General features: G+C 37.7%; 2 protein-coding genes across 4 annotated transcripts; both read right to left on the bottom strand.

The window, feature by feature from the left end:
* Positions 1–2,702: 2,702 nt before the first annotated feature.
* LOC140779107 (uncharacterized) lies at positions 2,703–4,286 on the bottom strand. The gene is made up of 5 exons (XM_073124076.1): positions 4,110–4,286; positions 3,881–4,014; positions 3,701–3,785; positions 3,324–3,458; positions 2,703–3,180 (listed from the first exon to the last, which is right to left on the bottom strand). The coding sequence occupies exons 1-5, from the start codon at positions 4,222–4,224 to the stop codon at positions 2,864–2,866; spliced, it is 786 nt and encodes a 261-aa protein (XP_072980177.1). The 5' UTR covers positions 4,225–4,286; the 3' UTR covers positions 2,703–2,863.
* A 3,629-nt stretch (positions 4,287–7,915) lies between these two features.
* On the bottom strand, positions 7,916–12,821 carry LOC140777185 (probable potassium transporter 17). 3 transcript variants are annotated; one of them, XM_073121126.1, is made up of 8 exons: positions 12,555–12,821; positions 12,187–12,409; positions 10,153–10,395; positions 10,008–10,058; positions 9,665–9,925; positions 9,529–9,581; positions 9,070–9,439; positions 7,916–8,961 (listed from the first exon to the last, which is right to left on the bottom strand). In XM_073121126.1, the coding sequence occupies exons 1-8, from the start codon at positions 12,597–12,599 to the stop codon at positions 8,114–8,116; spliced, it is 2,094 nt and encodes a 697-aa protein (XP_072977227.1). In that variant the 5' UTR covers positions 12,600–12,821; the 3' UTR covers positions 7,916–8,113. The 3 variants fall into 3 exon arrangements, with proteins under 3 accessions (XP_072977227.1, XP_072977228.1, XP_072977225.1); XM_073121127.1 differs by having other exon boundaries at positions 10,153–10,335; positions 12,187–12,412; XM_073121124.1 differs by having other exon boundaries at positions 12,187–12,412.
* Positions 12,822–13,752: the final 931 nt, after the last annotated feature.

A 13,752-nucleotide genomic window follows, 5' to 3' on the forward strand; every position in this document is an offset into this window, starting at 1 on the left:
AGTAAAAAAGAATAGAAAAAGAGGGAAAGACGGAGTTTACTCTGAGAACAAAGAACAACTTTTTTCCTTTGAAAAGAGAAAAAGAAAAGAGTATCACCATCAGACAAAGAAGACTAGTCCTTTCTGCGTACGATCTTAATCGTCCTATCATCAAATTAAAGAAAGCGCATGCGTGATATTGTATATCCAGTAGCTCTCTCCATCCTGGTTGGATGCCATTATAAACATTTACCCTTTTATGATTTTAGGCAACTTCATGATTTTCTACCAACCTCCAAACGCTCACCACTATTTTGAATATCACACTTAGTAGGGGATCTAACAAGACATCAGAATCACAAATGACATAATGGGCTGATACTGCCACCTAAATTACGGAGTGAGATGCAACGACACTAGCAGACCCTCTCTCCTAGGTTTTCTATCTTCTCTTATGTGAGAGGCATCTTCCCAATACCCATGCCGTCGCCGTCGGCGTCGGCGTCCGCCTCCTCCCTCTCCCTCTCCCTTTCCTTTGCCGCTTTGCCTAGGTCGCCAGAGGTCGCGATAAAAGTTGCTAGAGTGGTGGCGTCTTTTTACACATGTATTCTTCTCGACGACTAGATTATTATTATTATTATTATTATTTTTCTAATCTCTTGTGCCTTATGTTTTCCTTTCATTTTTAGTAGTGTGTATTATATTTAAATGATGGGGATGTGTTCACTGAGTTGTAGCTCTACCTCCAATGTTTGTTATCATGCATTATAGTTGTAACTTTGAATCGTTAGAGTTTGATACCTCTTCCTTGGTTGTTATGTAATTTATTTATAAACAAGTTTTGGACTTCACTTTTTCAGTATCAGACTTTGTAAGTCTGATGGTACGAATGAAAGAAAATGTACCTACAAGCTTTCTGCTTAAAAAACACAAAATAACGTGATAAATTTTAAAATCATGAGCTTAAAATGAAAAAAAAAACTAGCTTTGACACTATGCTCTATGATTAGTTAATCCAAAAACTTAAATTATTAGTACGTACTATATATTTAATAATAGCAAGTGTGGCACCCATAATTGGACCTCCATTGTGATTTATTAATGATTAAGGTGCTCAATTGCATTGCAGGTAAAAATAAAAACAAACTAATTCATACAACTTAAGAAACCTTTTAAGTGGGCACAACCAAAACACCCTTGTGGTGTAGTTTTTTTGGGTTCTTAGATAGATGTTTCTTTAGACGTCGTATTTAGATAAATAAATATATTATTTAGTCGATTGTATTTTATAATATTATTTTGACATTATAATTATAAGTATTTTGTTGTATTTTTTAGAACCAAAAGACTAAAACTATATTTTTAACTGAAAGAAAATTAAATTTTAATTAAAACGAGAGAAAATAAATAGATCAAGTTATGCTTAGACCTAGTATCCACTTGAATCAAAAGGTTGAGTCTAACCAATTGTTAAAATTTGATACATTAAATTAAATAATAATTTTTCGAGTTAGAGATTGTATCCTATTAATACAGCATTTATATGATAGAGTAACGCATAGACACATGGACGCACGCACGTGCCGATCAAATCAGATCAGACGGCCATCATCACCTGCCAGGCGATGGGTCCCAATCCATAAGCAAGGGCTACCCACGTCTCATGGCTTTTTGTCCTTGAGCGTGGGGGACGCAATTATAACTTCCCACGAGACAGCCGACACCTTTCATCCAACACCCCCCTCCCCCCAATCCCCCCATTACGTTCGACGAGAGCCGACTGCCGAGAGTGTGGACGACTCCATGCAATTAATCAATCCTCCTCTCAATTTGCATGCGTCTAATTTAGTGGGAACAAGTCAGAGAGCTCTTCCCATCGATTTGATTGTTTATCTTGTACCCACCCCCACCCCCACCCCCACCCCCACTCTATCATGATCATGATGGTCTGCTGCTTCTTTGATGATGCCCATCTCATATCCCTTCCACTCTTCCCCGTTTAGTTCAAACCGGCTTGACTTTGGGGAGGACCAGACAGGATCCCTCTTTCTTTCTCTCTTTTCTTTTGCTATCCATTCCTATCTTCATTTTAGACCCCACACTATTTTATAATTTTGTTTCATAAAAAAGTTTATGATTTGATTGGACAATTTTTTAGTTTTTTTTTTAAATTAAAAAAATAGTCTCCTCGTGTTTGGGATTTGTAATCAGTACCTAACTCATTGATTAATAGGTTTCTTTTTTCTTTCTTTTTTTTATTAAATTTAAAAAAAAAAGGAGAAACTTTACTTGATTAAGGTTTCGGTAGAGTATTATAATCAAGTTAAAACTAGCGTTACTTTCTTCGGATCCCAAGAGCTACTATTAATTGAGGCCAATTTTACGTCGAATCTAGCAAAAGTCTTACATTGCTAGTTTGCAGTTTTACTTTTGTAATTTAGTGCTTTCACTTGCTATTAAATATTCGTGGCCGAGGGAAGGCATCTGGAAACTGGTACACATGCTAATCCAAATTAACGGAGTATCTTAATGTTCTAGAGGCCTCAACAAAATAAAGAATAAAGTAATTTACATTAGATATGCGTAAATTGGATAAGACTCGGTTACTTTTAAGCTACAACAATAATTTAAATTGCCCCATGCTTTTTTTTATACCACCTACTTTAATATACCAAAATAGGTCCTTAATTTTAGTACTTACTCTCTTTACACTACTTTTTTTGGCTAATTATATTTTATTACAAATAGAAAAGAGAGACAAACATTTACAATAGCGCACATATACAACTCATACACACTCTAGTAACTCTACCACCTTTTTATCTTACATACACCGACAATTCTTCTTTCTTCGTCTTATTTTAGTTTTTTTTTTTTTCATTTTTCACCCTCTAGTTCTTATAATGGTAATAGTACCCCTTCCTCTGGTTTGGATCCTCGTAAGGCTGACGACCGCCTTTCCCGACAAGCCCGGCCCGTTAGGCGACACGCACGGTCCGCACGCGAACTCCCCCACCGGATGGCGAACCGGCCGAGCCGGTCGCATGAGGATCCTCTCGTTGATGTCGTCGAGCGTCACGTCTCCTTCCAAGCCCACGGGCTTCACCACTGCAAATGGGTAGACAACTCCCATGGCTGCCTTCTTCTTCTTCTTCTTCCTATTGTTGTTATTATTCTTGCACTGCTCACTTATCTCTCTTTCTATACAAAATTATGGAGAATTATTAGACTTCTAGAAAGAGAGAAGAAAGAAGACACATAAATATATATAGATATATATATATATAGAGAGAGAGAGAGAGAGAGAGAGAGAGAGAGAGAGAGAGAGAGAGAGAGAGAGATACCTAGAGAAGCAGGAGAAGACTTTGATGAGTCTTTTGGCTCATGGGTGTGACTTTTTGGCTCCTTGCGAGAGGAGGAAGAGGAGAGAGGCTGTGCATTGGGGCCCTTGTTTAAGAGCAGGGAGTTGAAATGCTCGTCTGGGGAAATTCAAACAAAAGGAACTAATCAATCGCTAATTGTATCCAGCTAGCTATACACTTGGAGATTAATTAGAATTAGAAGGCCCCCACAAGTGACATCTATAGGAATGGACATGTGGGTTGCTTTAATTCCTTGTTGTTGTTGTGGACAAACACCATTAAGTTAGCAATGCTGTCTACTTGCTAAGCAGTGCTCCACAAAGGAGAAGCAAGTTAAAGAGATACAGTACAAACTTTACCTGTGAGAAAGCTGCAGTTCTCTTGAACCATGTCACTGATCAAGTTATTAGAGAGGTCTCCATTACTACTAGAGTCCCAAAAATTCTGCACAAAATATGTAACAAATAATTAAGCACTCAATTACCTTATAGTATTTGTGATAATTACACCAACCAACCATATATAAAATTCAAAATTACCTGAAGAAGCTCCTGCAGCTCTTCATGAGGAGGAGACGCCGCCGTCCGCCGCCGCTTGCACCGGTCGCTCCAGTGGGCCACCGCGTCTTGTAAATAACCCGTCGAGGTCTCCGACGAGATGGGAGACTCCATGGCTGTCACCACAAGCAAAGTTCAATTTGCTCAAACTTACTGCTTAAGCTTACAGCGGAGAGAAGCGTAAGTAAATTTGGTTGAGTTGTAGACTTACCAAAAGGCATGAGTAGCTCATGGCTATGAACATCTCCAACTCCAAAGGTGTGTGGATCCCAATCTAAGGAAGGTTGGTAAGAAGGGAATAGATAGCAGTTGTCTAAAGCCATCATGTCTCTAGGGCAAGCAACGCTTCTGCTGCTCTTCTCTCTCTCTCTCTCTCTCTCTCTCTTTCCTCACCATATGCTGTCTCCAAAGGAGGGGTGTGTGCTTAAATAGGAGGCTTTTGGAAAAAGGTCTGTCCACTTGGATGATTAGAAGCACTCAGTCAATGAGAAAAGGAATTACAAAAAATATATATAAATATATATAAATATAATATATATAAAAAAAATAGACACAAATTATTCAAAGGAACAAACGAAAGGAAATTAAAGGTGGGTCTTGTGGATCTTTAGCTTCTCGTGATTCGCTATGTTGATTTCTCCTCTTTATCCATCCCACTTTTTATTATTCTTTGTAAAAAATCTTTCTAGTGGTGGTAAACTTTTTTCTTACCGGAGAGTTAAATTTTCACTAGATTAGACAAATGCGTTGCATTTTTTTGGGTGGGGCAAATAAACTATTGCCCAGTTGCAAATCCAAGGAGGGGCTCCACCAAGTAAATTGTTAGCTATGTAAAAGTTGAAACATCCAAACAAGCCCAAGTGAGTCAAAAGGGGCCTTAGACTCAATAAGTTGGGAAAATGATGCCATTCGGATGCCAAGTTGATGTGACTTGGCTAAGCCCATTTTTTTTGCTATATTTATGTTTGAATTTCAACTTATTTTATCTTCCCCAAACTTTAGTTTTACAACGCAAACATAACTTATATAAATATATAAACAAGATTTTGAGATAAAAATACATTAGGCATCATTAGCTTTAAATGAAAAATCTAATACAGGAGCTGGAATATATTTAATCTCTATAGTTTCTTATCGTATAAGCTAGAAGAGCATCTATATCTTAGATAATAAAAGAGGCATAAGGTAGGAATCACATGGTATAGTACGTACGTTCGCACAAACCCGACAAACTTGCTTTGCTTAACAACATAAAGATGTTTGGTCATAATGTCATGAGATATTCTTTTGACATAATTATTAGGCTTTAGGGTGAGTTAATGGCTGTTAATTAGTGGCTAAAACGTATAGACCTTGGAAATTGTTCCACATTACATTGATTATTGTATCAAAATTAAAGTGGTTGCTTATTGTATAGATTTACCTACGTTGAAGGCAAATTATTCTCTTAAAATTTTGGGGCACTCAGCACTCTACAATGTGAATAGATTTTTTAGTGGAAGAAATAGGATAATACTTCTGTATATTAGTTCGAATAAGAATATATAACAATTTCTTTCATCTTCGAAATCATCAATCTAATATCTATCATCTGTTATCTCTTAACGACGTTAATAGATCAAATAGCTATTTTGCTCTTAATTTTTTTTTTCTATCATTTTCTTTTCTATATAAGAGTAAATTATTATCTATATGACCTAAAATTAATTAAGTAATAGTCACTTAATATTTTTTTATAAAAAATCGTAACGGATGACTAACGAAAAATATGTAGCGTCAATATATAATTATCTCTTTATTATATGATAAGTCTCCATTTTTATCATATTTAACTGATAAAACTCATCTAATTCTAAATCGGTGATATGTTTTTGTGTATATGCTAGGGGAAATAGAAAAGGAAAAATATTCTTTATTAAATGGTTATTATATGGAATCCAACCTCCAATGTGATGACTTGGGCATTTCTAATAATGATTATTAAGTTAGTAGGATCATTGCCACCGGTGTTAAATAGCATATATTTATATAATATATAACGTGTGGTTATAAATTTACTTTATTCCTTATTATTTTATTTGAGCTACTTTATCCCGCTATATCTAAACTGAATCGGTTAACCGATAATTAATTAATACGCATTAGCCTCTAATGAAGACAAACGAGTTTGGCTTCATCTCTCCGATGAATAAATATAGTAGACTTCCGTCCTATCCCGGGGCAGGTAAAAAAACCAAACCAAAAGTATTTGGACCCATTTGCGAACCCCATCAGGAACCCTCTAATCTCCACCGTCCAAAGCTCCCCAATCAAGTACAGTGGAGGTGATAGCAACTTCTCTTTAGATCTTTGGTGGTCCCGAAAGGCGTCGTCTCTCACCTTTTCTTTTGCTCGTACCATTTTCTATGTGGGGGGTGGTCTTCTTCGTGGGCCCACGATCCTCTCTCTTTAAAGACCCCCCCAAGTTGCTAACGTGGCGGAATGTAAAGGCACCAAGTCAGCTAGGTAGCAGTGGGGCCCACGCTGCAGTCGGAACGAACGGTGTATCATTTCTCGATCCGGTGTGCGCGCGCGTCGTGGCACACCGCCCGATCGTGATCCAACAGCGGGAGTCTAAGCCATTTGGGCCCACCCGAAAGCCTCCAATCGGCACCCGTCATTTCACTCGGCGTCCGGTGCTGTCGTCTAGGATGGCGCCACGATTTGCGCTTCGTGATTCGTGAATAGCACGGGGATCCAGGAGATGAGCGGGGGGTGGGGGGGACCCACGCGCCCTTTATTCTGTTGCACTTTGTCTTTTGTGTCTCTCGCTGTTGGGTCCCATCTTTGTCACTGTTATCGCTCGACACTGGGATCTTTTAGAGGCATGCTTTGAGATTGACGCCAGCAACGTAGGCTGATACGATGGATCCCACTATGTTCCACAAAATTATTCGAAAAGGAAAAAAAAATTAAAAATAGAAAAGAAAAAAGAAAAAAAAAAGAAAAGAAAAAGGATGACACCTTGGCTGTTACCTTAGTTGATAGAGAAAGAGAGGGAGGGGGATACAATCATTGCAAATGATTTATTCGAAGCATCCATGTCAGGCTACACTTTGCTTCTTGGTCAAATAAAAGCCGAGGAAAGTGTAAAGAGGAGCAAGCGTAACTAAGAAGGCTCGAGGAAGGCCGAGCTCTTTTTTTGGCAACAAAGTAAGTCCTTGAGATAGTTTTCCGACAGCTTCTTTCGAATTTGAAGGAATTGAGTGACGAGCACACAAAATTGCTAATGAAATCTTTCGCTACTTTCCTACCTTCTTCTTTTGGGTTTTGATAGCTTCGAATTCTTTTCGAAAAATTCATAAACTTGCACCTCGTGATGCCGGAAAAGAATTAATTTTGAATAGTTTCATGTGGGCTCACGGAAGTCACCTGTGAAAGTATTATGATTCTTATTATAAAGATAATTTATTATCTTGCTCAGATCCCCTCTCCAACTATTAGAATATCTAATTCAGAAAATTCTGCTGTAAATATATTATATTCCTTTTTGTCAAAAAAAAAAGAAAAAGAAAGAAGAGAGACGACTATATTGTATTCCTTACACAGAGCTTAGCTATGTGAGTTTAAAATTTGCATCCTTTTCTAAATGGTCGTTCCTTACATTATTCATCTTCCTTGTTTATTAAAGAATATTAGAGTGTCAACTCTTATGCCCTTATTATAAATGCTTTTGGGATAAAGCAATCATATTATCTCACAAGAGAATAAATTATATATATTAAAGTTGATTATTACTTTGTTCCACATCAACTTTTTAGCTTAAATTATTAGTCCTCCTCGTATATCTAATCGACAAACTCTTTATATTGGACCCATTTTGAGTTTGAGGGGATGTTAATATATATATATATATATTAAGTTGGGAAAACCTTTTAGAAATTGATGACTGTATGCTAGTATAGGACAGCAAGGTCCATAACAGGGTTAATTAAGGAATCCAGAAATTTGTACGACATACACGACAAAATATTTGGTGATTCTGATCTTGTTTCCAATCCACAACCTGGGAAGCACTTAGGTACAGGATGCTAAAAACACTACAACACTATGGAACTTGTATGCTTTGGCAAATTAGCAATTCAATGCATGTTATGTGAGTTCGATACTATTTCATAAGATTGACACTAATTAATGTGTGAATACAAAGTAGCTGTGTAACATTGGATAGTAGTATCAAGCCGTGTAGAGCATGCCAATCTCCATTCGCTGTTGAAGAGGGACACCCATTGCCGGTAGTGCTGATCTACAGTTGCTGTGTAGGAACTCATAGAATCCTAGCAAGATCCTATCAAACCAGCTGGTTTCCTTACCAGTATGAAACCTTGTTTTACCCCGAACATGCACCACTCCTACTGAATTAGCCTCCTCCAACTGTGAAACCTCGTCTTTGACCGAAGGAGGCGACTGTAAATCTGAGTTCTTCTCGATATGAGTTCGTAAGCTGTTAACAACTTGGGTTACAAAGTCATCCCCTTCAGGATTAAGCGAGTCCGCATATCCGTATTGAATGGTGCATCCATATACTCCATCAAGCCCGAGTTTCCTGATGAGGATCCGTTCATCGGGAGCAACCCTGGCCACCATCAAGTATCGAAAAGTGGTGAAGATTGTAACTTTATGCAGAGAGCGCATGTTCTTTATATAATGCCCAAGGATAGGTGTCAGCCCGTCCTGTATGTTGCTGTAAAAGAAGCACAATCCTGGGACTCTTCGGATCTCCGGCCTTGACAAGAACACAGCTAGGGACTCCAAAGTAATTTTGTTTGTCATTTCAAACTCTATCTTCTTTTCCCTCCCGTAGTACCATCCAAACATGACAGACGCGAGGATAATAGAAACAGCAAAAGGCAGCCATCCTCCTTCCAGAAACTTGGTGAAAACAGCACTAACATATGCCCCTTCAAGAATGGAAAAGGAGAAGAAGTAGAGCCCAGCAAAGACAAGAGGGGTTCTCCAAATGATGATCATAACTAGGCTGAGTAATATTGTAGTTATAAACATGACCAGTATAACTACGACACCTGCCTCAAGACAAATGTAAATCACTAGGTGAGTATGTAAGTAAGCCTACATAATATGATGATAAGCCAGTTTAAGTCAAGAAACGTGAAGTCATTTGTTTACCATACCAAAAGCATTTCCAATGTCCTTCCCGTCACCGAAAACAAGTATGACAGCAACACACAGAATCATGAGAACATAATTAGTTTCTGGGGAATAAACCTCGCCTTCTTTGTTTTGGGACGTGTGAACCACCTTAACACGTGGAAAATAGTCCATGACTACTGATTGCTTAATGACAGAAAAGGTTGCAGATATTAAGGATTGGCTCGCAACAATTGCTGCCAGTGTTGCGATGATAAACATGGGCCAATACACTGGGCCCGGAACAAATTTGTAAAATCCATCACTGTGTTCGTCGGGATTCTTGATCAGATATGCTGTTTGTCCTGCATACGTGAGGACCAGAGAAGGATATATGCTGAAAATGAATGCCATCTGCATGCAAAATCTGATATTATAAGAACTCCGAAAAAAATATTTAATGGACTATAACAAGATTTTTGGGTAAATTAAATGAGAAATACCTGGATAGACCTCTTGTTGAAATGACCAAGATCGGCGAACATAGCTTCTGCACCTGAAAATGGAGTAGACAGAAATGTGAAATGAAAGCAAAACTATTTTTAACTTTCAAGAAAGTAGATCTAAGCAGGGGCACACCTGTGATGCATAGGACAGTGCCGGCGAGCAACTGCCAGCCTTTCCTTCCATTTCTTAAAAAGAAATGGACTATATAATATGGTGACAGGGATTTGAATATGCCTGGATAGTATCGGAAAATGCTGTATATACCAATGATCGGAGTGGTGATAGTCCAGGAAGCCATGATAGGAGAAAAGAGGAAGCTCACTCGTGAAGTACCAAACTTTTGCAACAGGAATAAAATAATCAGGATTGCGGCAGACAAAGCTTCCACAGTAGCTGAAGAATTTGAAAACAACAGATCAACATCAGAAAAAGTCGACCTTAACAGATAGTATAATATAACCGATCAATTACTTACATTTATTGACAGAAGGGAAAGGTCCTCGCAGTCCATCTACTGCTGATAACACTGACAGGGAAAACCATGTTTTAGAACTAATCGACTAGAAAATTAGAGGTTTCAGCATTAGCATAAATAGTATCTAATGAACATGCAGGGATACCTGAAATAGCAGGTGTAAGTATGCCATCTCCAATGAGCATGCACATCCCTAGCATTGCAATGAACAGCAACAACCTTCTCACGGTCATGCTTTGCTCAAGCATCTTTCCCAGCGTACTTGACTTTTCAGTTATCAAAGAGTGATTACTTGGGGAACGATCTTCTTCGAAATTCACTCCTTTTGCTGGTAGGATGCCTATATTAGTGTGCCTACAGAGTAAAGAGTATAGAGCAAAAGTACCGCCTGCAATAAAGCAATGTCTGGTTCCTCAAAATATATCAGGTAAAGATTTAGTTAAGGAGCTTGTGATACAAACTTGTTCCAATCAAATTAACCAGAAAGAACAATACTATTATGTTTTTTTAGTAAAAGTGATACCAAATCAATATTAGCATCAACACTGTAAATTCCAATAGACAATGTCAGCAGAGTATTTTTCTTAAAAGCTTAAGTTGTTAGAAAATGATGGTTTTATACTCACTTTTGGGCTTGAGACATTTTGGTAAACTCAAAAAGTGAGATTTTGAATTAAATGAATAGATGTATTAAATTTGAACTAGCATGATTTAAATTCAAGACCTCTTGCTCTTTACCATATTAGTTCACCATCTTATCTAAAAGCTTGGGCTATTAGAGTGATGGTTTTATTCCTTTTACAGCACTGAGATCAACAAATGAAACACAAGCTATCCAGATTAATATCTTACAGTAGATTAAAAGGAAGTATATACCTCAATGTTAAGAGCATTATAACAGCTCAACAGAGAACTTTGAAATTCATGGAATACAGTTTACTTCTACAAAATTTGCACCAGAGTGGAAGATATAAATTTCCTCCTTGTGATTTCCAGGATCCTCTGGATACGTGTCTTAAAATTACACTTGTTTGCGACAATCATGCAACAAAAGCTTAACTTCAAAATTTGCAAATATGGCATGGTCTTTTCATCAAAACATCACATCACTATGAAGGAGTAATAGAACACATGAATAATAAGCTGGACAATGGTTTGGTGTACCACAAATTTTTAGGTTCCCTGCTGGCGCGCACAAGCTCTCACAGAAATGCCAGGCATGCTACTCTTCTTGTAAATGGTTAAGGCTTTGCAATGGAAAATGCCAAGAGAAAATTTCACAAATTGAAAATAAAAATGCGCATTATTGAGTATCTGGATTTTGCACTGTAGAATAATAGTCTTATAGACTAGAGAAAGTATCTCAGATTGTGCTGATAGTGCTGAAACAGGATGCTAAGTATCTGGGTTTAGATCTCATAAATATATGTGACAGGGTTCTTTCATCAGGTTGGCAGATAAACACATGTTAGCAGGAAAATAACACTGTTGGATAGCAGGATAAATCAAACATGTCATTTTTCTACTAGCTGAATATGTTTTTCATGAGGATTCAGTCACAAATTCAGAACTACCATGACATCGACATTATTAACACCTTCTGAAGAGCTTAAATACAGCAAATCTGTAATGGCTGAAAACAACTAATGAAGTCGATCTGCCTTGTGCTGTGCTTAATCTAACCCGCACTTGACCTCACAGTGCACAAATTATAAAGAAGATAGACAACACTGAGCGATACTTCTTGTGCTTTTACTCCCCTTTCCCGTGAGCAGAAAAATCAATGAACTTTGTCTTCCTCCCTCTCTCCCCTTATTTATTACGTAATAACTCCTATTGCCCAAATCCACGTTGCATGTTTATGTATGTGCCTGGAAGTCTACAAGATAAAGACTACAAAAGCTTTTAAGAAATCTTGCTCAATGGTTCTGCTATCACGGTGCATGCAGAAAGATTTTATTATTACCACACCAGACAAAAGAAGAGGAAGAAGAAGAAGAAGAAGACGAAAAAAGGGTCCAACAACTATGCGAGAAATCCATGTCAATAGTTAAAAAGAGGAGTTGACCACCATTATATAATTGCACAATCTACAACAGGACAGGAATTTGCACGGCAGCGACAAACTTAATAAAATCATTATCTTGCAACTTTGTCATTCAATTAAAGAAAGATTTACCTTCACCATGGTCATCTGCATTGAGCGCAATGCAGACATACTTAACAACCCCAATCAGAGTAAGAGTCCAAAACATAATACTGTATATCCCCAAGTAGTCTTCTTCCTTTGGAGATTCCAAGTTCATGGAAGGGTAAACATAGAGGGGCGAAGTAACGAGGCCACCGAAGACGATACCTAGCGTCTTGTAAGCAAGGATAAAATCCCTCAAGACATTACCCTTCTGCTACTCACAAGAAAAAAAGAAGAAAAAAAAAAGATCAAACAAAAATCCCGTGGAACCAACAAAAGATTCAATTCAAGAATAGAAGAAACGATTCCTAAGCGCACAAAAAAGAAAAAGAATGCGAATTCTTGGTACGACTCACATGTTTCTTCTCCCCACCGCCACTGTCACCATTGCAGAAATCCATAGGGGACTCACTCTGAGAAGAGAAGTGAAGAGAAGAGAAGAGAGCGAGAGGGAGAGAGTGGGGTAAAGTCGAGGACGTGCGGATACGAGGAGATTTATAGGAGGTGGAAGCCGACCACCATCAGATGAGAAGAGGCCGACCCCACGAGGTGGTGGCGTGGTGGTCCTAACTCTTGTAATGCAGAGGTAACGAGAAAAAATAGAAGAGGGGGTTCGTCTCGCATTCTAATTCTAGGCCTTCCAGCCTTCTACGTTTTGAGCGGACTAAGAATCGTTTGGTCACGTGAGGGTGGCTTTTGGGTCCAAGATATCCCAAGAATCCCGTGACGATTCACACCACGAGTTACAGCTCATACTGTAACTTTATCATTTTCCATGTAATAACTTATTTATAAATAATGTCTCCTATTAGCAGCACTCTGATAGATTTAAGTTTAATTTTCTAAATTACCTTTATCTCGGTGATATAATATGACTTTTGAAAGTAAATAATATTTGAATGTGATTTTAATATTTTAGAGGCGAGATGTTTTCCTATTTAACTGCAAGCTGTTTTTTAGGCTTAAGTTAGATTTATAGTTTTTTTAAAATCTGAAGGTGGGTTTAGTTACTTATATCTCATATATGTTATATAGAGATGAAAGTGGGTATTTTCACATAATCTAAAATAGAGTATTTTATGTTACTATATTTTAAAAAAAAACTAAAGTTCATAGGCAGAAAATTTATTAAGCATATCAAATAGAAATATGAAAGATAGGATAATAATCCTAAAATAAGTCACACACTTGACAGTAAATTATTATGTTCTATGAGCTTAAACTATATGAAGTTCAAAACATGTGACCAGAAATATAAATACTGAAATCATAGGGTGTAAATCATAACGAGTTCCCTTAATATCTCAAGATAGACGGAGAGAGTTCCGACTTTCGAGGATATAAAGTGTAAAAGATATTATTTTTCTCAAAATAGAGAGAGAGATGGCAGTTGAAAAGAGGTGCAATGCATGACCTCTACGTGTCGAATATCTGTTTCTAAGCTTCGTCACGATGAAGTTTTTGGTGATTGATATGGTGGGTCCTATCTGAGTTTGGAAAATAGATTTGTTATCACCATCGTGCCACTGAGATCCGTATCCTTAGACCCGTCGT

This window comes from Typha angustifolia, chromosome 15 (assembly GCF_048772165.1).
Source record: "Typha angustifolia cultivar Huaian chromosome 15, ASM4877216v1, whole genome shotgun sequence".
Taxonomy (NCBI): Eukaryota; Viridiplantae; Streptophyta; class Magnoliopsida; order Poales; family Typhaceae; genus Typha; species Typha angustifolia.